We start from the raw sequence: 22,627 nt of genomic DNA, 5'->3' as shown, positions 1-22,627 counted from the left end.
CCTTAAATATTGCATCACTCAAGCCTTCTGGAACCTGCCATTCATTGTTCCTTACAAGTCTGTTTGAAACAGATACAATGAAGGAAAATAAGTTTATTACATTGAAAAATAATTGTGGCCGGGTATGGTGGCTCGCACCTGTAATCCCAGCACTTTGGGAGGCTGAGGTGGGCAGATCACCTCAGGTCAGAAGTTCGAGACCAGCCTGACCAACGTGAAGAAACCCCGTCTCTACTAAAAATACAAAATTAGCCGGGCATGGTGGCTCATGCCTGTAATCCCAGCTGCGTGCGAGGCTGAGGAAAGAGAATCACTTGAACCTGGGAGGTAGAGGTTGCAGTGAGCTGAGATCAGACCACTGCACTCCAGCCTGGGCAACAAGAGTGAAACTCTGTCTCAAAAAATAATAATAATTGTGCTGGACAGGTGTAGTGGCTCATGCCTGTAATCCCAGCACTTTGGGAGGCCCAATCAGGCAGATTACCTGAAGTCAGGAGTTCGAGACCAGCCTGGCTAACATGGTGAAACCCCGTCTCTACTAAAAATACAAAAATTATCTGGGCATGGTGGCACACGCCTGTAATCCCAGCTACTCGGGAGGCTGAGGCAGGAGAATTGCTTGAGCCCCGGAGGTGGAAGTTGCAGTGAGCCGAGATTGTGCCACTGCACTCCAGCCTGGCCGACAAAGCACGACTGTCTCAAAAAATAAATAATTGTGCTAAACTGAAATATACTAAAGAGTTCAGTTTAGCAAGATAAAAAGAACCCTCCAGATATTTCTTAGCCAGTTTGAGAAACAATACCACCTTTGAAAAGCCCCTTGTGTGCCTTATTTACAATTTATTAGATAATTAGGAGTGACTAGACTATTTGGTTTTGGTTTTAATACTGAGCATTACTAGCAGCTGTGATCCTGGTAGGCCATCTCCGAATAATTTTTTTTTAAAGCGAAATACAGGCCGGGCACGGTGGCTCATCCCTGTAATCCCAGCACTTTGGGAGGCAGAGGCACGGAGGATCACTTGAGGTCAGGAGTTTGAAACCAGTCTGGCCAACATGGTGAAACCGCGTCTCTACTAAAAATACAAAAATTAGCCGGGCGTGGTGGCCCACGCTTGTAATCCCAGCTACTTGGAAGGCTGAGGCAGGAGAATCGCTTGAATCCGGGAGGCGGAGGTTGCTGTGAGCTGAGATCGCACTACTGCACTCCAGCCTGGGTGACAGAGACTCCATCTCAAAAACAAACAAACAAAACAGGAACTTAAAACAATGGAACCCATTCACGTTCTTCTATTTGTCTTTAATAATCCTGGGTAATAGTCAACTAATAATCCTGGGTAAGTAGTCTGGAGACACTCCTAGTGGAGTTTACTCGGGCGAGGCGGAGAAATACATGACATGAGCAGTACAGGCTCAAGGTTGGGAGCTCGGGGAAGGCTGAGAATCCTCCCGGAACCTCGATTCTGACGCCCCAGGGGTTCTTCACATAGGCTGGCCGGGCTCGGGATCGAAGACGGAGGCGTCAGACGCTAAGGTTGCTTAGATTGCGGCCCGCGTGGAAGGCTCTTAGCCACACTGCCTGGCCCGAGGTAATCGCGCTAGGGACGCTTTTTCTGCAGCAATGATATACCCCGCCGAGCTGTCCCACGTCCTGGTTGGGACCTCTTGGTTTCGCTTGGCTGGGCTCAATCCATCCGTACGCCTCCGCCCTTCCCTCTTTGCGTACCCCTGCGGGTTCAGCGAATCGGCTGCAAGAAGCCCTGCATCCGCGAGGTGAGCGGCGGTTGGCGGCGGTGCCGGGGTTGGCAGCGCCCGCGGGTTGTCTACGCCGCTGGGCCTACGTCTCCGTCGGGCGTGCACCTCGGGAGCCACACCTGGGGCCCAGAGCCACCGCTCAGCACGCGGGCACGCGGCGGGAGGGAAGGAAACCGCAGCGCTGGGGATGGAGAGGGGGAAAGTGAAGAAGAAAGAGAAGGAAAAGGAGACGCAGAAGGAGAAAATCAGAGAAAAGGGTAGGGAAGAGAAAGTGAAAAGAAAGGAGGTGGAGCAGAAAATTAAACAAAAAGAAAAGGAGAACCAAGAGAAGCAGGAGAGGAGAAAGAGAAAAGAGGAGAAAGAGGAAAAGAGGACAAAGCAAGGGAAGGAGACAAAGAAAGAGAAGGAACAATTTAAGGGACAAGAAGAGAAAGGGGAGAACAAGGACAGCACCTTGACAAGGACCCCGCTCGAGCCGCTGGTAAGAGACCCAGTGCCCAGGACCCCTTGCCCCAAGGTTTTTGTCGGCCGTTCAGACCCCAGCGCTGTCTCTGTTACGTCGGAGGCCCCCGACCCGCGCGGGAGCGAATGGATCTCAACTGAGGGCTATTTACCTATGGATGAAAGGGATGTGCCAAACTTTGAACGACCCATCGCCAGCCCCTTTTCCCGGGCCCCCTGCCCACCCTAGCCCTTATCGGTACCCCTGTGTCTTAACCTTCGTCGGGTCTAGTGTTGAGGGACAAGAGATCTCGGTCTTCATGGGGACATGGGGAAAGGCCCCTCTACTGCCCTTAGATCTGTGCGGCGTGCAACACTAGCGCACAGACCACCTGACCACATTTAGAAACCAGCCCCGAACCCTCCCAGCACGCAGGCCCTCTTTGCATTGAATGCGTTCTTTGTCAGAAGGGGCAGGGTTCCTGAATGCAGGAGGTGTTTGGGGACGCTGCAGTTGATGCCTCCATTGTTTTCAGACCACCAGTACCCTGAATGGATGGCGGAAAAGTTTTAACTGACAGGTCTTAGAAACTTGGCATTGTTTGGGTCAGCTGAATGGTCTCTGTGCTCCTGGAGTTCCTGAGCTGGCTCCTTGGCTTAGAGCTGCGATCTGGTTCTAAACGATTTGAATGATTAACACAGTTTTGTGTGTGTGTGTGTGTGTGTGTGTGTGTGTGTGTGTGTTTTCTTTTTTGAGACAGGGTCTTACTCTGTCTGAGGTGCCACCTCAGCCTGGCACCGCCCCCATCTCCCAATCTCAGTGACTGGCACTACAGGCGCACGCCACCATGTCCAGCTAATTTTTGTATTTTTGTGCAGAGATGGAGTTTCGCCATGTAGCCCAGGCTGATCTCAAACTCCTGGGCTCCAGCAATCCGCCCACCTCAGCCTCCCAAAGCGCTGGGATTACAGGCGTGAGCCACCACAGATTAACAGATATTTGATCTCTGGTAAAACACAGACTACATAGACCCATATTTGGCTAAAGGAATAACTTTTGACAAAAAACAATGGTGTTCAGAATCACATTTTGTGTCTGAACTGTTTTACAAATTCAGCTTTCCTTGGGAGAAGGTAAATGTGAGGAAGCCTGAATGCAGAATTTCTAGGTAGGATGGGCGTAGGGACAGCAACGTGGTTGGAAAGGGAAATGGTGTTTTTGTTTTTGTGTTTTTGAGACAGAGTCTGGCTCTGTCGCCCAGGCTTGAGTACAGTGGCGTGATCTCGGCTCACTGCAACCTCCACCTCCCAGGCTCAAGTCATCCTCCCACCTCAGCCTCCCAAGTAGCTGAGATTACAGGTGCACCCCACCGTGCCTAGCTAATTTCTGTATTTTTGGTGGAGATGGGGTTTCGCCATGTTGCCCAGGCTGGTCTTCAACTCCTGAGCTCAAGCGATCCACCCACGTTGGCCTCCCAAAGTGCTGGGATTACAGGCATGAGCCACTGTGCCGGGCCTGGGAACTGCTTTTAATTCACACTATTTTATAGGGCCTAAGATGACATTAGTCTAGGTACCACTAAGAAAGAAAAAAAAAGCCATCGTGGTGGCTCACACCTGTAATCCCAGCACTTTGGGAGGCCAAGGTGAGCGGATCACCTGAGGTCAGGAGTTCCAGAACAGCCTGGCCAACATGGCAAAACCCCATCTCTACTAAAAATACAAAAAAAGTAGCTGGGCATGGTGGCATATGCCTGTAATCACAGCTACTCGGGAGGCTGAGGCAGGAAAATCACGTGAACCTGGGAGGCAGAGGTTGTAGTGAGCCAAGATCATGCCACTGCACTCCACCCTAGGCGACAGAGCGAGATTCTCTCAAAAAAATAAAAAATAAAAAATAAAAAAAATTCTCCCAATCAAAATATGACATACTCTCAATTGTCAAAGACATTCTAATTTCAGAGATGTTAAAATGTGGAATGTGGGGGGAATGTGTATCTTAGAATGAATGAAGTATGTTGGGGTAGGCTGAATGGGGCCTCTGGTGAAGACTGACAGGACACAATCCACTGTTGGCTGCCATTTCTTGGTGCCGGTATTGCTTTAAAACATGCAATTATAAGCCATCCAATGAAGTCTCCCTTGCCCCTCTTCCTTACCTTGACACACTCTCAGAATGACATCATAACATTTAGATGCAAATGAAGGGAATGGAGAAGAGGCAGGGATGGAAGACACCTATGAAAATACAATTTAGTTTAAGAGCCATCAAAGATTTGCTCCAAGAACAAATACGTACATTTTTTCTTTTTCTTTTTTTTTTTTTTTGAGACAGAGTTTCACTCATGCTGCCCAGGCTGGAGTGCAATGAAGCGATCTCGGCTCACTGCAACCTCCACCTCCCAGGTTCAAGTGATTCTCCTGCCTTACTTAGCCTCCCCAGTAGCTGGGATTACTGGCATTCGCCACCACGCCCAGCTAATTTTGTATTTTTACTAGAGATGGGATTTCACCATGTTGGTCAGGCTGGTCTCGAACTCCTGACCTCAGGTGATCCGCCCTCCTTGGCCTCCCAAAGTGCTGGGATTACAGGTGTGAGCCACCACACCAGCCTACTTTTTTTCAAATTTTGTTATTCACTATATGGCCTTCATAAATCATGATCTCTGTACAAGTCTTTATTAGGCCAGACCTTAAAATATCTCATTTTCACATAGATGTTTCTAAAAAGAAAGTGGGACAGACATTCTAATGCTGTTTAAGATCACTTTTTTCTAGAAATCTAGTTTAAGTCTAATGTCAACATTTAGAGTTCAAGCAGAACAAACAGAAATGTATACGATTATTGTTATTTCTAAACCAGCGCCATTGAAGACAATTATTAGAGTTTTTTGTGCATAAGAAACTTCTTTAGTAGGATCTTTGAGAAGTAGAATTGAATTGCTGTGAGCAGTCTGGCTATATTGTTGCTTATTTATTATTGTTTATGTTAAAGTTTACACCCTGGAAACCACATTCCGGAGCACTCTGTATGATCTTCACACCAGCCTGCCCTTCTGTCCCTCAGTCATTTGCCATAAAAATTCTAAGGCTAATACGTTGATAGAATGCTTTTTTCTTTTTCTTTTTCTTTTTTTTGGGGGGATGGAGTCTCTATCACCCAGGCTGGAGTGCAGTGGTGTCATCTCAGCTCCTGCAAACTCCACCTCCCGGGTTCAAGCAATTCTCATGCCTCAGCCTCCCGAGTAGCTGGGATTACAGGCATGTGCCACCATGCCCAGCTGATTTTTATATTTTTGGTAGAGACAGGGTTATGCCGTGATGGCCAGGCTTGTTCCAAACTCTTGGCCTCAAGCGATCCACCAGCGTCAGCCTCCTAAAGTGCTGGGATTACAGATGAGAGCCACGATGCCTGGACTAGAATGCTTCTTTCTAAGTTTACTTCAAGTTCATCAGTTTGGTTTTTTTTGAGACGTTGTCTTGCTCTGTTGCCCAGGCTGGAGTGCAATGGCACGATCTCGGCTCACTGAAACCTCCTCCTCCCAGGTCAAGCAATTCTCCTGCCTCAGCCTCCCAAGTAGCTGGGATTACAGGCACCCACCACTGCACCGGGCCAATTTTTTTTTTTTTTTTTTGAGACGGAGTCTTGCTCTGTCACCCAGGCTGGAGTGCAGTGGCACGATCTCGGCTCACTGCAACCTCCGCCTCCTGGGTTCAAGCAATTCTCCTGCCTCAGCCTCCCGAGTAGCTGGGACTACAGGTGCCCGCCACCATGCCCGGCTAATTTTTTGTATTTTAAGTAGAGATGGGGTTCCACCATATTGGCCAGGCTGGTTTTGAACTCCTGACCTCAGGTGATCTGCCTGCCTTGGCCTCCCAAGTTCATCTATTTTTAAAACAAATACTCATTTGTGATTGAAACTGGCTTAATAATTTCTATAACCTTTTCATTTAATTGTGATACTTATATTAGAAGTATAAGAGGGAGGCCGGGTGCAGTGGCTCATGCCTGTAACCCCAGCATTTTGGGAGGCCAAGGTGGGCAGATCACGAGGTCAGGAGTTTGAGACCAGCCTGACCAACATGGTGAAACCTCGTCTGTAGTAAAAATACAAATTGCGGAGCGTGGTGGCATGTTCCTGTAATCTCAGCTACTCAGGAGGCTGAGGCAGGAGAATCGCTTGAACCCAGTAGGCGGAGGTTGCAGTGAGCCGAGATCATGCCAGTGCACTCCAGCCTGGGCAACAGAGCAAGACTCCAACTCAAAAAAAAAAAAAAGTATAAGAGGGAAACCTTGCCCTGAGATCTTACAATCTAGTTATTCAATTGTGAAGACAGGAGAAATTAATAATTGAGACCTTAGATGCTTATGCACTGAGTGGCACAGTCAATACATGCACCACGGAGGTCCCAAGACCCCAAACAAAATGAATTCAGGTGCAGTCTCCAATTCATAGACACAGATTCAAGAAGCAAAATGAAGTCTGAGAATTGGTCCTGTAATCTATAGCACTGCTCGTAAATGCTGATAGTATAATATTTATTTGATAGACTGATCAGGATGTGGGGGATAGAGGAGGGATGTGAAATTAGTATCACATAATGAACAGCTAATTAGAAAATATTCACTAGTTGGTACAGTTTGTTCTAGACCTATAAAATATTCATGAAGTTTTATCCTTTTTTTTTTGGAGACAGGGTCTTGCTCTGTTCCCCAGGCTGGAGTTCAGTGTGCGATCTCAGCTCACTGCAACCTCTGCCTCCTGGGTTCAAGTGATTCTTGTGCCTCAGCCTCCCAAGTAGCTGGACTTACAGGTGCACACCACCACACCTGGCTAATTTTTTGTATTTTTAGTAGAGATGGGGTTTCACCATGTTGGCCAGGCTGGTCTGGAACTTCTGACCCCAAGAGATCCTCCTGCCTCGGCCTCCCAAAGTGCTGGGATTACAGGCGTGAGCCACCACACCTGGCCCGTGGAGTTTTATTCTGGTTACAATTCCAAGAATATTATTGGATTCTGCCAAGACCCAGAAAAATGAGCCCCTGATAGCATGGGCTTATTGATTTATCTTTTTGTTTCACAGGAGAAAAACAAGCAAATCCTAGTGCTGGGCCTGGATGGAGCAGGAAAAACCAGTGTCCTGCACTCTCTAGCTTCAAACAGAGTCCAGCACAGTGTGGCACCCACCCAAGGTTTCCATGCAGTTTGCATCAACACTGAAGACGGCCAAATGGAGTTCTTGGAGAGTAAGCTTTCTGTTCCTTAGTTACAAGACAGCCACATTTTATTGTCTCTTAAGCCAGATATGATGTTAGCAACATTGAGTCCTTGTGAAAACTAACACTGAATCAAATTTTCCTAGACTTTTAGAATGGATGTGTAGTTTAATACCCAGGTACACTGTGGGGGGAATCACTTTTTGCTTTTTTGATGTTCTCCTTTTTACAGTAGTGGTGATAAAGGGGAATTTAGAGGAAGGCTTTAGCACTCCCTCCTATAATCTCCTGTAATCAGCCTTCTTCCCACACTACTGCAAATGAGCATGCAATCTAAGTATAAGTACAGTGTGCTTGCTTCTCTGCAAATAAAATTATAGACAAGCTCCAAACCTCTTCTTCTAAATAGATGGCAGTCCACAGGCCCCTACTGGATAGTAATTCTGGAGTCACCACCTCTAAATATTACTGTCTCCTGAAGTTGGGTCAAGTCCCCTTGTCTTCGCTTTACACATTCATCCATCCTCATGGCATTAAATACCATCTATATGCTAACGGCTTCCAAATTTATCTATCCAGCCCAAACATATCCAAGTCCTCTAAAACCTAACAAGGGAAAAACAAAATGCTTGATTTTTCCAATATCTGTTCTTTTCCCTGTAATCTTCTGGTCAGTAAATGGCTCCATACCCATCAAGTTGCTCTAGCCAGAAACCTGGGAGTCACCCTTGACTCCTCCTTTTGCATCCCCACCTCCAGTCCACAAGTAAAACACTATGAATTTTGCTATCTCCAACGCATCTCTCAAATTCATTGGTTACATCCTTTGTACTGCCCCTATGCAAGTCAGAACCTCCATCATCTATTACTTAGATTATTATAGTCACCTTTTTTACTTTGGCTTTTATCTGTTTACGAAGAGCAGTATTTTAACACATACTTTTAAGTACATCATTTGCTAATTTAAAACTCTTCTGTGGAGATCTCATCCTTGTAATAAAATCCAAAGTCTTTGTTATGACTCATGAGGCTCTTCATAAACTGCCTCCTCCCTAACCTTACCTCACCCCAGGCTTATTGTACTCCTTTCTTTCTCTCCTTTGAAAAGAGCTTTCTTGGGTGTGCCTTCTGTCAGAAATACTACAGATGGCTTGCTCCTTAGCCTTCAGGTATTAGCTTACATGGCCCCATAAAATCAATCATTCTTTTTTTTTTTTTTTTTTTTCAGACAGAGTCCTGCTCTGTCACCCAGGCTGGAGTGCAGTGGTGCGATCTCAGCTCACTCACTGCAACCTCTGCCTCCTGGGTTCAAGCGATTCTCTTGCCTCCGTCTCCTGAGTAGCTGGGATTACAGGCACACACCATCATGCCCGGCTAATTATTTTGTATTTTTAGTAGAGCCGGGGTTTCACCACGTTGGCCAGGCTGGTCTCGAACTCCTGACCTCAGGTGATCCACCCACCTTGGCCTCCCAAAGTACTCAGATTCAGGCGTGAGCCACCGCACCCAGCCCATAAAATCATTCTTTCTAAGTATGTTCCCCAATGCTGTTTGCCTCCTCCATAAGGTTTTTAATAACACTCACTATTTATTTTTGTTTTTGATCTGTCCACCCAACTAGATGGTAATTTTTGCTATACTTGTTTTGTTCAACAATGCATACCCAATGTCTGGCAAATAGTACATATTCAACAAAAATGCATTAAGTGCCAACTGTGTTCCCGATTTTTATCATGATCATCAATATCCTGAAAAAGAACAGCAGTTTACGCTTGCAATCTTTGAGTTTTAAAATGTGTATCTGCACAGTGGCTATATTAAACCATCAATTTAGGTAAATTTTCATAATGCCACAGGGCAGAGCTTCTAAGGAGGGTTTTTTTTAGGATGCAGCATCTAGTGGTATTCAGTGATATAAATCTGTATGGGCTGTTATGCTATTGTGTAACACTTGGAGTATGTTGGGGATTGGTGGGAGGTGAAGTTTTATTGTATAAGCCTATTTGTAGAAATGATATATTCACATATAATTTTGCCTATATCTCTTCATCAATATTCTATAGATCATCTTAATCTCTAAAAAATTCTTGTAGTTTATGCACTAAAAAGTAGTGGCAAAAATAAATGGAGAGATTTCAGTTGCTATTATAGTTTTTGAAGGGCCTTCCTGTGACAAAACCACAAATCCTGGTTAAAAATTATTTTTTAAAGCATCGAAGAACTTGCAACAAGTTAGACAAATTTTCAAGGCTACCTGCTTTACTCTTCCTGCTCTTTCCCTCCTCCCAAAGAAAGAAAAATAAAACAACTCATGAGTTCAAACTGGAGTGGCAGCCACAGTAGATAAGCAAGAGAAAAGTGGTGTTATCTAGAGGCACATACCAGTATTTAATCTGCAGTGGGCCTGAGACAAAATAGGAAAGAACTAACTAAGATGCTTGCATGACACGAGGGCCCCTGGAAGAGTGCTAACATGCTCCCAGTCAGTAGCTCCCCCAGTTTCTAATTCTGGAGCAAAGCCCCCCAATATTCTCATAAATTAAGATTAATCAAATATGAGCTCAGGCCAGGCACGGTGGCTCACACCTGTAATCCCAGCACTTTCAGAGGCCAGGGCAGGTGGATTACTTGAGTCCAGGAGTTTGAGAACAACCTGGGCAACATGGCAAAACCCCATCTATACAAAAAATATAAAAAATCAGCTGAGCATGGTGGTGCATGCCTGTAGTCCCAGCTACTCTGGAGGCTGAGGCAGGAGGATCGCTTGTGCCCAGAAGGCAGAAGTTGCAGTGAGCCATGATCACGCCACTGCATTCTAGCCAGGGCAACAAAGTGAAACCGTGTCTCAAAAAAGAAGATGACAAAATCTACTGATCAAAACTAGCATTTAAAGCCTTTATAATCTTAAATGCTTATAGCTGAAAGGAAAATAGCTGAAAACTTATAGATTAAATATGCAATGTAAATTAGGTAAAAGAACAACAGAATAAAACCAAAAAGGGTAGAGGGAGAGACAATAAAGACACGAAGTCAATGAAATTGATGAAGACACAGTAGCAAAGATCAGCAAAGTCAAAAGTTAGTTCCTTGAATAGATAAACAAAATAGACAAATTTCTGGTGAAATTCATTAAGGAAAATCTGGAAACCACAAATAAATAATGTCATGAAGGAAAAAGAGCATATCATTGATTAGGATGACAAGAGTATAATACCTGTATTAACAAATTTGTACCAATAGATATAAAGTCCTGGATAAGTGGCAAAAATCCTCCAAACATGTGTCTTAGGAAAATGGACTCAATAAGAAATAGGAATATTGAATAATTTAAAACTCTTAAAGAAATCAGTAGCAAAAAATCATCCTATAATGAAAAACACCAGATCAGTTGGTTTATAGGTGGGCTCTTATCAATCTTAATCTTACATAAATTCTTTCAGCGAATAGGGGAAAAAAAGAAATGCTCTCCAACTCACGGTATGAGGTCACTGTATATCCAAACCAGCAAAGATAGCATAAGAAATGGAAATGTAGAAATCTGAACAAAATTGTAGTAAACTAAATTCAGTTAACATATTAAAGAGATAATGTATCACTAGATGAGTTTCTCCAAGAATGAAAGGTTGGTTTAACATTTGAAAAATAGCCAGGTGTGGTGGCTTATGCCTGTAACTCCAGCACTTTGGGAGGCCAAGGGGGCGGATCACTCACCTAAAGTCAGGAGTTCAAGACCAGCCAGGCCCAACATGGTGAAACCCTGTCTCTACTAAAAATACAAAAATTAGCCGGGCATGGTGGCAGGTGCCTGTAATCCCAGCTACTCAGGAGGCTGAAGCAGAAGAATTGCTTCAACCCAGGAGGTGGAGATTGCAGTGAGCTGAGATCGTGCCACTGCACTCCATCCGGTCTGGATGACAAGAGCGAAACTCCATCTCAAAAAAAAAAAAACAACATTTGAAAAAAATATGTCATTCACCACTTTATCCATCAAAGTAAAAAACATAGTCACCCTAATATAAGCAGAAAAAAATCTGCTAAATTCACTTTCCATTTATGATAAAAATTCTTAATAAGCTAAAAATAAATGGGAATTCCTTAACCTACCAAAACCTCAGAAAACTTTACTCCTAAACAGAAAGTACTAAATGTTAGAAGTACTTTCATTCAACATTATACAGGAGGCTCTAGTCAGTTTGAGAAAAAGAAATAAAAGGCATAAGAATTAGGAAGAAATAAAACAGTACTTATTTACAAATGATATAATTGTCTTCAAAGAAAGCCTAAAACACCCTTCAAATTATTAGAAATGATAACAGCTTGGCAAGACAACTGTATATAAAAATATAAAATTAATTGTATTTCTGTTATCCAGCAGCATGTAGCCATTTTTAATAGCAACAAAAGATAGGAATAAATCAAACAAAAAAAGTGTCTATCTATAAAGAGAAAATGTGTAGATGTCATTCAAAAACATCAAAAGACCTAAATAGAGACATAATACACTTTTCATGAATAGGTAGACATTATATCAAAAAAATTAATTCTCCCCAAATTGACGTTTAGATACAATTCAATTCCAATCAATAGCTCAACAAGATTTTTTAAAAAGAGTTTGACAAGCTGAGGCTAAAATTTACATGGGTGAGCAAAGGTGTAAAGAAAGCCAAGACACTCTTGCAGAAATTAATAAGAAGGATGGACTTGTCCTGTCAAGTATCAAATCTTATTATAAAGCTATGAAACTAAAATGCGTGGTGTTGGCACAAGAATAAACAAAACGACCAAAGGAACAGACTAGAGAGTCCACTGGGGAAACTATTCAATAAATGGTGCAGGGACAACATGGAATAAAAATGAAATTAGTTTCCTGCCTCCTATGCATACAAATGTATACATCAATTTCCGATGGATAAAAGCCAAATGTAAAAAGCTTTGTGGAGAAAATATAGACTATCCTTATGACTTCAGGATAGAGAAAGGTTTTTTAAACAGGACACAAAAAATAATAACCATAAGAAAGATGGATAAATTTAACTACATTAAAATGGAAAACATCTGTTCATTAAAAAGATGCCACAAAATAGGGGAAGATACATGCAACACATCCAAGCAAATGCCTAGTATCCAGAATATATAAAGAACCCCTACAAATAAAGACAACATAAAAACATCGGCAAAAGACATGAGTAACATTTCACATAAAACGAATTAGAAGTGAACATATGAAAAATACTCCACTTGATCAGTAAGTAGAATTCAAATTAGGCAAAAAAAAAAAAAAGAAATATGATAATATCAGGTTTTGAAGAGGATGTGGCTGGGGTGCAGTGGCTTACGCCTGTAATCCCAGCACTTTGGGAAGCCAAGGTGGGTGGATCACTGGAGTTCAAGGGTTCAAGACCAGCCTGGGTGACATGGCGAAACCCAGCTCTACAGAAAATACAAAATTAGCCAGGCATGGTGGCTTGTGCTTGTAGTCCCAGCTACTGGTGAGGCTGAGAAAGGAGGATCGCTTGAGCCCAGAAGGCAGAGGTTGCAGTGAGTGGAGATTGCATCACTGCCCTCTAGCCTGGATGACAGAGCACAACCTTGTCTCAAGGAAAAAATAAAAATAAAAAGAGGATGTGGATGTAGAGGAAACTTATCGGCTATTAGCTGTTGGCAGAGTGTGTATTGGTACCAACTTCTTTGGAAAACAATTTGGCGTATTTGGCATTAGTTACATGCTTAGATAACTGGAGAAACTCTTGCTTGTATGGACCTCAGGAGACAAATACAAAAATGTTTAGAGCAGCATTGTTTATTGTAGCAAGAAATGAGGAACAACCCAAATGTCCACAGATGTTTAAACTATGTGTGTTAAAACCATATGAGTTACTTAGACGGTCACACAGCACTATTTTAACAAATTAAAAACACAAAATACTTCAAATAATGACTAGCCTACCTCTATAGAAAGGAAGCCAAAGGAAAGGCAAAGATCCCTTCTTGTTAGCATTTAAAATACTTTTGTTAAGTTCTTGAAACAGAGGTCCAAAAAGCTTTTCTGTCAAGGACTACATAGGAACTAATTTATGCTTTGCAGGCCACATGCTCTCTGTTGCAACCACTCAACTCTGTCTTGAGAAAGCAGTCATAGACAATACGTTGTATATATATGTCAGTGTTACTATAAAAGTTTATTTCTGGGCACCAAAATCTAAATTTGATATAATAGTCCTGTGTTAGAAAATGTTATTCTGTCTTTTTTTTTTCTCCAAAATTTAGACATGTAAAAGCTATTTTTACCTAGCGAGCTGTACAAAAATAGGCAGTTGGTCAGATTTGAACTGTGGGCCATGGTTTGCCAATACTCCTCCTAGGACAAAAATAAAAACAAAATCCATTGTATATATGTTATTATCATTAACCAAAAAGTTTATTCTGTGAAGAATCAGCAGGATGAAGTAATCAAAAGGCATTTTTTTTTTCTGAAGCAAATATTCCTGAATACCCACAGGATCATATTAACTCTCAATGCAATATTAAGAGGAGAAGTTAATTCTGGGATTTTGACAAAGGAAAAAAATTGTGCAAGTGAGACTAGCCAATGAATTCAGTTAATTTAAAAATTATTTTAATGTGTATTTTAGCCTACCATCCTTCCCATTCTTAATTATTTTAGTAGCATACTCCCATTTTCTTTTTCTTTTTTTTCTTTTTTTTAGATAGATGGGCGTCTCACTCTGGAGTGTGGGGGCGCAAACACAGCTCACTGTAGCCCTGTTCACACCACTGCACTTCCTGGGCTCAAGTGATCCTCCCACTTCAACCTCTCTAGTCGCTAGCACCACCGGCATGCACCACCACACCGGCTCATTTTTTAGTTTTTATTTTTGTAGAGATAGGGCCTCACCCTATCACCCAGGCTGGTCTTGAACTATTGGGCTCAAGCAGTCCTCCTGCCTCAGCCTCCCAAAATGTTGGGATTACAGGCGTGAGCAACTGCACCTGGCCTTACGCCCATTTTCTGAGCTATAACTGATAAACATGCAGTGGCTGACATGGCTGCTGTGGACAATGGGATCAGGAGACATCCACTGTGGTATTTAGCATCTCTCTGCTGATCCTTTGTGATACAGTTATGAATGAACCACTTGTGGTGGTTCTTCTCACCAACCAGTTTCCCGCTAACATGCCTGTGGTCACTCTGAGGACTGGGTACACTCTAGCATGGTGATATTTTATCAAAACACCTGTCCTGTGTTCAGAAATCTAGATGTGCCCTCCCTGCTCCCTGGGTGGGTGCTTCTGTGATTTTGTGTGTGTGTGTCTTCTTCCTCTACTATTCTCTATAGTTGGTGGCAGTGAACCTTTTCGGTCCTACTGGGAAACGTACCTATCCAAGGGATTGCTGCTGATCTTTGTGGTGGATTCAGCAGATCACAGCCGATTACCTGAAGCCAAGAAATACCTTCATCAGCTAATTGCAGCAAACCCAGTACTTCCTCTGGTTGTGTTTGCAAACAAACAGGTAAAAATCTGTGCAAATATAAATTGTACTCAAGAGTTTTGTAATACAAGAAATGTATACTTTTAATAGCTAGATAGTCAACAATATGCTATATATTTAACTCAGTTTATGTTTATTAGAGCTCTTGGATTATAAACACCTTGAGGGTAGAGACTATTGTTCATTTTTGTGTCCCTTGTAATACCTCGTATACTGTTGTGCATGCTAGGAATTCAACAGATGTGTGTTGAACTTAGTTCAATAAATACATATTGTTAAATTTGATTCAACAAAATATTTGAGTGGCTACCGTGTATAAAAAAATCATTTTGCTTTAGATCTATCAGACTGACCTGAACTTATTCTACACATGCATTAAAAATATTAAATATACGTGGAGAATTTGGAACCCTTGTGCACTGTTGGTGAGAATGTAAAATGGTAGAGCTGCTATGGAAAACTGTAACATGGTTCCGCAAAAGAATCAAAAATAGAGGCTGGGCACAGTGGCTCACGCCTGTAATCCCAGCACTTTGGGAGGCCAGGGGTGGGGGATCACGAGGTCAGGAGATTTAGACCATCCTGGCTAACATGGTGAAACCCTGTCTCTACTAAAATACAAAAATTAGCCGGGCGTGGTGGTGGGCACCTGTAGTCTCAGCTACTCGGGAGGCTGAGGCAGGAGAATGGCGTGAACCCGGGAGGCAGAGATTGCAGCGAGCCAAGATCGCGCCACTGCACTCCAGCCTGGGCGACAAGCTCAAAAAAAAAAAAAATCAAAATAGAATTCCCTTATGATGCAGCAATTCCACTTTTGGGTATACAGTGAAAAGAATTAAAAGCAGGGACTCAAATTGATATTCATATGTTTGGCTGTTTTGTGTTTCTTTATGTTTTATATTGTTTTGTTTTGTATGTTTTATGTTTTTTATGATATGTTCATAGCAGCATTACTCATAACGGCCAAAAATGGAAGCTACCCAAGATAAATGGATATATAAAATATGGTATGCACATGCAAAAGGATTTTTTTTTTAAGCAGAGTTCTGCTCTAGCACCCAGGCTGGAGTGCAGTGGTGTGATCTCAGCTCATTACCTCCTGGGTTCATGTGAGTCGCATGCCTCAGCCTCCCAAGTGGCTAGGATTACAGGCATGCGCCACCACTCCTGACTTTTTTTTTTTTTTTTTTTTTTTTTTTGAGACAGAGTCTTGCTCTGTCTCCCAGGCTGGAGTGCAGTGGCGCAATTTCAGCTACCCACAACCTCCGCCTCCCGGGTTCAAGTGATTCTCATGCCTCAACCTCCTGAGTAGCTGGGACTACAGGCACATGCCACTACACCCAGCTAATTTTTGTATTTTTAGTAGAGACAGAGTTTCTCCATGTTGGCCACGCTGATCTCGAACTTTTGGCCTCAAGTGATCCACCCACCTGGGCCTCCCAAAGTGCTGGGATTACAGGTGTGAACCACCGCACCCGGCTACAATGGGATCTTGTTCAGCCTTAAAAGGGAAGGAAATTCAGACACGTGTTCTGACATGGATGAACCTTGAGAACATTATGCTAAGTGAATAAGCCAGTCACAAAAGGGCAAATACTATATGATTCCATTTATACGAGGTACCTAGAGTTGTCAGATTCATAAAAATAGAAAGTGGAGTGGTGATTTCCATGGGTTGTGGGAGGGAGGAATGTGCAGTTATCGTTTAATGGATACAGAGTTTCAGTTTTGCAGATAAAAGTTTTGGAGATGGATGGTGGTGATAGTTGTATAACAATGCGAATATACTTAATGCCACTGAACTGTACACTTAAAAATGGTTAAGGAGAAAAATTTTGTTATATGTATTTAACACAATAAAAATTGAAAAAAATTTAAACATCTATAATATTGTAATGCTGAAGTCCCTTTCTCAATTGTTAGGTTTGCCAATCATAGAAGAGCTCAATTTCTGACTTTTCTCCTACTACTTCTATGCGTGAATGTATATGGAAGTAAACTAAGTAATTATAAATGATGACCTAAAATAGGAGCCTATGTTAAAGTCCAGTACAGAAGCTAGTCCGGCAGATTTTGACATTTTGCTGGCATTTTAAAAGAGAGGTTGGGCCGGACGTGGTGGCTCATGCCTGTAATCCCAGCACTTTGGGAGGCCGAGGTGGTTGGATCAGGAGGTCAGCAGTTCGAGACCAGCCTGGCCAATATGGTGAAACCCTGTCTCTACTAAAAAATACAAAAATTAGCCAGGCATGGTGGCGCATGCCTGTAGTCCCAGCTGTTCAGGAGGCTGAGGCAGGAGAATCACTTGAACCCGGGAGGTGGAGGTTGCAGTGAGCCAAGATTGTGCCACTGTACTCCAGCCTGGGTGACAGAGTGAGACTCTGTCTCAAAAAAAAAAAAAAGAGACAAGCTGATGCTTTTATTGTTTTGTTTTTAAGTGGAGCATCTTAAGTACCATAAACTACAAAGATTTAGAAGATCATGGTACATGTAAGTGAGCTGTATAGTATTCCATAGCATTAATATACCAAAATGTTATCATTTTCTTACTGCTAGGAATTTTGAGTTATTTCCAATTTTTTTATTGTTCTTAACAGTGCTGCCAGTGAGCCTTCATGTATGTGTCCCTTTGTGGATGTGTATGAACATTTTGCTGGTGGATATGCCTAAAATAATTGTCGGGATTTTGGATTTGTACATATTCTGTTTTATTAGATATCACCAAGTCACTTTCCAAAGATGATGCACAAATTTATTCTTCCACCAGCAGAATATGACAGTTTTTGCAGCTCTACATCCTTGTCAATACTTGGTATTGTCAGACTTTTTCATTTTTGCCAATCTGATGGGTGAACTTGTTTTTTATTATTCTAATGTGCATTTCCTTAACTACTTGTGAGTTTGAACATTTTTTCAGATGTTTATTAGACTCCACATCTGTAAATTGCCTATTAATATGTTTTCCCAAATTCCTACTAGGGTGTTTGTCTTTCTTATTTCAGTTGTAGGAGTCTTTCATATCATTTGGAAAAAATAATTCTTTGTTAGTTATGTGCATTACAATTATCTTTTCCAGCATCTCGTGGCTTATCATTTTACTTTGCTTACTTTTATACAAAATATTTTCTTCCCTCCCCTCCCCTCCACTCCTCTCTTTTCTTTTCTTTTTTTTTTTGACAGAGTCTCACTCCATCACCCAAGCTGGAGTACAGTGGTGTGATCTCGGCTGACTGCAACCTCCACCTCCCAGGCTTAAGCAATTCTCCCACCTCAGCCTCCCAAGTAGCTGGGACTACAGACACGAGCTACCACACCCGGCTAATTTTGCATTTTTTGTAGAGACAGTTTTTCGTCATGTTGCCCAGCCTGGTCTTGAATTATGGGGCTCAAGCAATCTACCTGCCTCGGCCTCCCAAAGTGCTGGGATTACAGGCGTGAGTCACTGCGCTCGGACCTTTTTTTTTTTTTTGAGACAGGGTCTCACTCTGTCGCCCAGGCTGGAGTGCAGTGCAGTGGCATGATCATAGCTCAATGCAGTCTCAACCTCCCCAGGCTCAGGTGATCCTCCTACCTCAGCCTCCCTAGTAGCTGGGATTACAGGTGTGCACCACCATGCCCAGCTAAATTTTTTGGGCATTTTTTGTAGAGATGGGATTTCACCATGTTTCCCAGGCTGGTCTTGAACTCCTGGGCTCAAACAATCTACCCACCTCAGCCTCCCAAAGTGTTGGGATTATAGACGTGAGCCACTGCACCCGAGTTATTTTCATTTTTAATATTCAAATTTATCAATACTGTGCCTTATGGTTTGTATCCGTTATCTTCATCAAACTGAATAAACAGAGCCATTTGTTATCACATTTATAACTTTTATTGGGCCTTGATGATAAAAGATTTGAATAGCCTAGTTTAAGATTAATGCATCTTTGTTTATATTCCTTGGCCAAAATATTTGGTCCAAGCTTTTAGGTGACTCACTGGTTCAAGTTATTATGTAAGGGTTTTCAAAAAGTCATCTTACTATCTTTACTCTTTGGGTTATGACCTCTATTAAGGCACATACAGGAAAGTGTGGAATAAACCAGGTATTTTTGCCTGATGTGCTTTATCATTACAGAGAGCCCCTTCTCCCATCCATCACCCTCCCTCCCTCTCCTATTTCTTCCTCTCCAACTCCACCAGTGAATTTATTAACCTGAGATATCATTCGCATGTTACTGGATCCATTAACACTGTTCAAAAAGTTAGCATAGGCTCTAAACAAATTCAGGTTTCAAACAGGCAACTACCAATGTCCAGAGAGGTAATCAACTCCAGCGAGGTACCATGGACAGCACATCAGGAAAAGCCCCACAGGCTCCAAGTGATAGAATTTGATAGGTTCGGGACATGCACAGTGGCCCATGCCTATAATCCCAGCACTTTGGAAGACCGAGGCGGGCGGAACACCTGAGGTCAGGAGTTTGAGACCAGCCTGGCCAACATGGTGAAAACCCGTCTCTACTAAAAATAGAAAAATTAGCTGGGTGTGGTGGCGCACACCTGTAATCCCAGCTACTTGGGAGGCTGAAGCAGGGGAATTGCTTGAACCTGGGAGGCAGAGGTTGCAGTGAGCCGAGATTGCGCCACTGCACTCCAGTCTGGGTTGACAGGGTGAGACTCAGTCTCAAAAAAAAAAGGTTCATATGATACAGGAAAAAAAAAAGACACAATATTAGGTTATTTCCAGAGATTTAAAAATGATCTTCTAAAACTTAGGGGGAATGCTATGAAATAACAAAAAGCCAATTACAAATGCAATTTTAGAAGTGAAAAAACTTTTACAAAGGACTGGAAAACTATAGTTGAATCTGTGTATTTATGAAAGGGAATGTCACAGGTCATTTGCTTAAATAATTCTTGGTGTATGAGAGTTAAAGATGTATGTTTTGACCTTGCCATTTCCATCGTAAGGAGGTTTTGGCCCTGGCATGCGGCCTAAGCACAGGCTTCCTGTCTTCCCCTCTCTGCCTCTTCCTGTGGGTTTCCCTCTTCCAAGCCTCCCCCATCTCTTTCCCTGTCTCTCCTCTGAGCCTCCTTTTCCCACTGCACCTTGTCTGAATCTGTTCCCTCTCCATTCTCTTCTCTGTCTTCCTCTACTCCCCAAAATTGGTCGAGGATTTTTTTGTTCAGTAGAAATAATGAGCATAAAAGAAAACTCACCGTGGCAAGAACTATAATTGGTAAAGTATGATATGGACATAAAACAATAGATGAATCAAATTTCTGTTATTAAATATAAATAAAAATAATTGCTCCTGTTGAAATAATCTTGGAAGACTGAAAGGAAAATGGAAAAACAAAATTAGGCTGGGTGCAGTGGCTCACGCCTGTAATCCCAGCAGTTAGGGAGGCCTAGGTGGAAGGATTGCTTGAGGCCAGGAGTTTGACACCAGCCTGGGCAACATAGCAAGATGCTCCTCTTTACAAAAGATTTTTAAAAATGAGTGGGGCGTGGTGGCATACACCTGTAGTCCCAGCTACTCGGGAAGGTGAGGCAGGAGAATTGCTTGAACATGGGAAGCGGAGGTTGCGGTGAGTCAAGATTGTGCCACTGCACTCCAGCCTGGGCGACAAAGCAAGACCCTGTCTTTAAACAAACAACAAACAAACAAAATTAGAAACAGACTGCACCATTTAGAAAATTAAGGTATTATATTGGCTTAGCTTCATTCCAGAATATACTTTTTTTTTGATAACTCATAAATGCTGGCATAATTCTGATGAAAACATTTTTATTCTAACAACCTCTGGGCTCATAATAATAGAGTCACAATATCCTCTATATGAAAATGGTGTGGTCACTGAGAGCAATAAATAAGAGTAACAAATGTGTTTATCTGAAAGGATTGCAAAATAACCAATTTGTCCTATTCTTATTCCACTCCGGTTGAAGGATCTTGAAGCAGCCTATCACATTACAGATATCCATGAAGCTTTGGCATTATCTGAAGTGGGAAATGACAGGAAGATGTTCTTGTTTGGAACCCACCTGACTAAGAATGGCTCAGAGATACCCTCCACCATGCAAGATGCCAAAGACTTGATTGCACAGCTGGCTGCAGATGTGCAGTGACCAGGACTCAGCCCACTGTGCGGCTCATGACTGAGATGTCATCAGTGTTGAATGGCAGGCTTGAAGCCAAAGGTTTCCACCTTCAAATAAAAATTAAGCCATTTCCTATTTTCTCAATGCATGGGATATATATAGTCAGCCCTCCATATCCATGGGTTCCACATCTGCGGATTCAAGAACTGTGGATCAAAAACATTCAAAAAGTAACCCCACTAAAGAATAATAACACAACAATAAAAATAATACACATTTTAAAATACAATATAACAACTATTTACATAGCATTTTCATTGTATTAGGTATTACAAGTAATCCAAAGATGATTTAAAATACACGAGTAGATGTGTGTAGGTTATATGTAAATACTATGCCATTTTTCATCAGGAGCTTGAGCATCCACATTTACCTGTGAGGATCTTGGAATCAATCTCCCTGAGAATACCAAAGGACAACTGTACAAAGATAATGCTAACATATTAACAGCATCTCTATTTGGATTTTGAATGTTAAAAATATTTGTAAAACAGTGTATTGGGGGTGTTGGGATTTTTAATCAACAAAGGTAAAATGAACATTAGCAAGCATTTGTCCCATTTATTGTTTTGCAATGGCATGAAATTTATATGAAATATTTTTGTGGGGGTGTATAGGGTCTCACTCTGTTGCCCACGCTGGAGTGCAGTGGCATGATCTCAGCTCAGGTGATCCTCCCTCCTCAGTCTCCCAAGTAGCTGGAACTAGAGGTGCACGCCACCATGCCCGGCTAATTTTTCTATTTTTAGCAGAGACGGGGTTTTGCCATGTGGCCCAGGCTGGTCTTGAATTCCTGAACTCAAGCGATCTGCCTGCCTCGGTCTCATAAAGTGCTGGGATTACAGGAATGAGCCACTGCACCTGGCCTTGAATATATTTTAGTACGTTTTCTCTTTTCAAATAAAAAACCAGGTGTCTTTCCATGAAGTGGATCTGTTTAACACTATAAGAAATATCAGGGTAGGACAATGAGGAAAGTGAACTTTGTCAAACCCCCAGAGAAATAAACATTAACAGTATTCAGAAAAAGTTAGGAAGGGCTTGTTTTCCAGGAGCTTGTTAGACGAGATGAGGAACATTGTGGGGATTTGTTTTTAAAATTCTTAACATTTTGCTTTTATATAGATAAACTTTCTTCACTAGGAAGGGTGATAATTATATTTATTTGCAGACATTCTATAAATCCAACTTGTAACTATAATGCCTTGCTTTGGTCTTAAAAAAAATTGGAAAGAGAGTTTGCTCTATAAATCCTTCCTTTTAAAATCTGGAATCTGTTGTGAAATAATACAAATATGGGATCAGGCATGGTGGCTCACACCTGTAATCCCAGCACTTTGGGAGGCCGAGGTGGGCAGATCACGAGGTCAGGAGTTCAAGAGCAGCCTGGCCAACATGGTGAAACCCTGTCTCTACTAAAAACACAAAAATTAGCCCGCGTGGTGGTGGGCGCCTGTAATCCCAGCTACTCGGGAGGCTGAGGCAGGAGAATCGCTTGAACCCAGGAGATGGAGGTTGCAGTGAGCCAAGACCACACCACTGCACTCCAGCCTGGGCAACAGAGCAAGACTCC

The 22,627-nt window shown here is 42.4% G+C and overlaps 1 protein-coding gene across 2 annotated transcripts; it reads left to right on the top strand.

Moving 5' to 3' along the window:
* The first annotated feature begins 1,287 nt into the window (after window positions 1-1,287).
* ARL9 (ADP ribosylation factor like GTPase 9) lies at window positions 1,288-21,598 on the top strand. Of its 2 annotated transcripts, none has more exons than XM_054484703.2 (4): window positions 1,288-1,589; window positions 7,282-7,444; window positions 14,752-14,927; window positions 20,842-21,598. In XM_054484703.2, the coding sequence occupies exons 2-4, from the start codon at window positions 7,429-7,431 to the stop codon at window positions 21,019-21,021; spliced, it is 372 nt and encodes a 123-aa protein (XP_054340678.1). In that variant the 5' UTR covers window positions 1,288-1,589; window positions 7,282-7,428; the 3' UTR covers window positions 21,022-21,598. The 2 variants fall into 2 exon arrangements, with proteins under 2 accessions (XP_054340678.1, XP_054340677.1); XM_054484702.2 differs by lacking the exon at window positions 1,288-1,589 and adding an exon at window positions 1,848-2,236.
* Window positions 21,599-22,627: the final 1,029 nt, after the last annotated feature.

The sequence above is a fragment of the Pongo pygmaeus genome, chromosome 3, assembly GCF_028885625.2.
Source record: "Pongo pygmaeus isolate AG05252 chromosome 3, NHGRI_mPonPyg2-v2.0_pri, whole genome shotgun sequence".
NCBI lineage: Eukaryota > Metazoa > Chordata > Mammalia > Primates > Hominidae > Pongo > Pongo pygmaeus.
The sequence above is the reverse complement of the archived record's forward strand: the minus strand, read 5'-3'. Positions and strand labels throughout refer to the sequence as shown.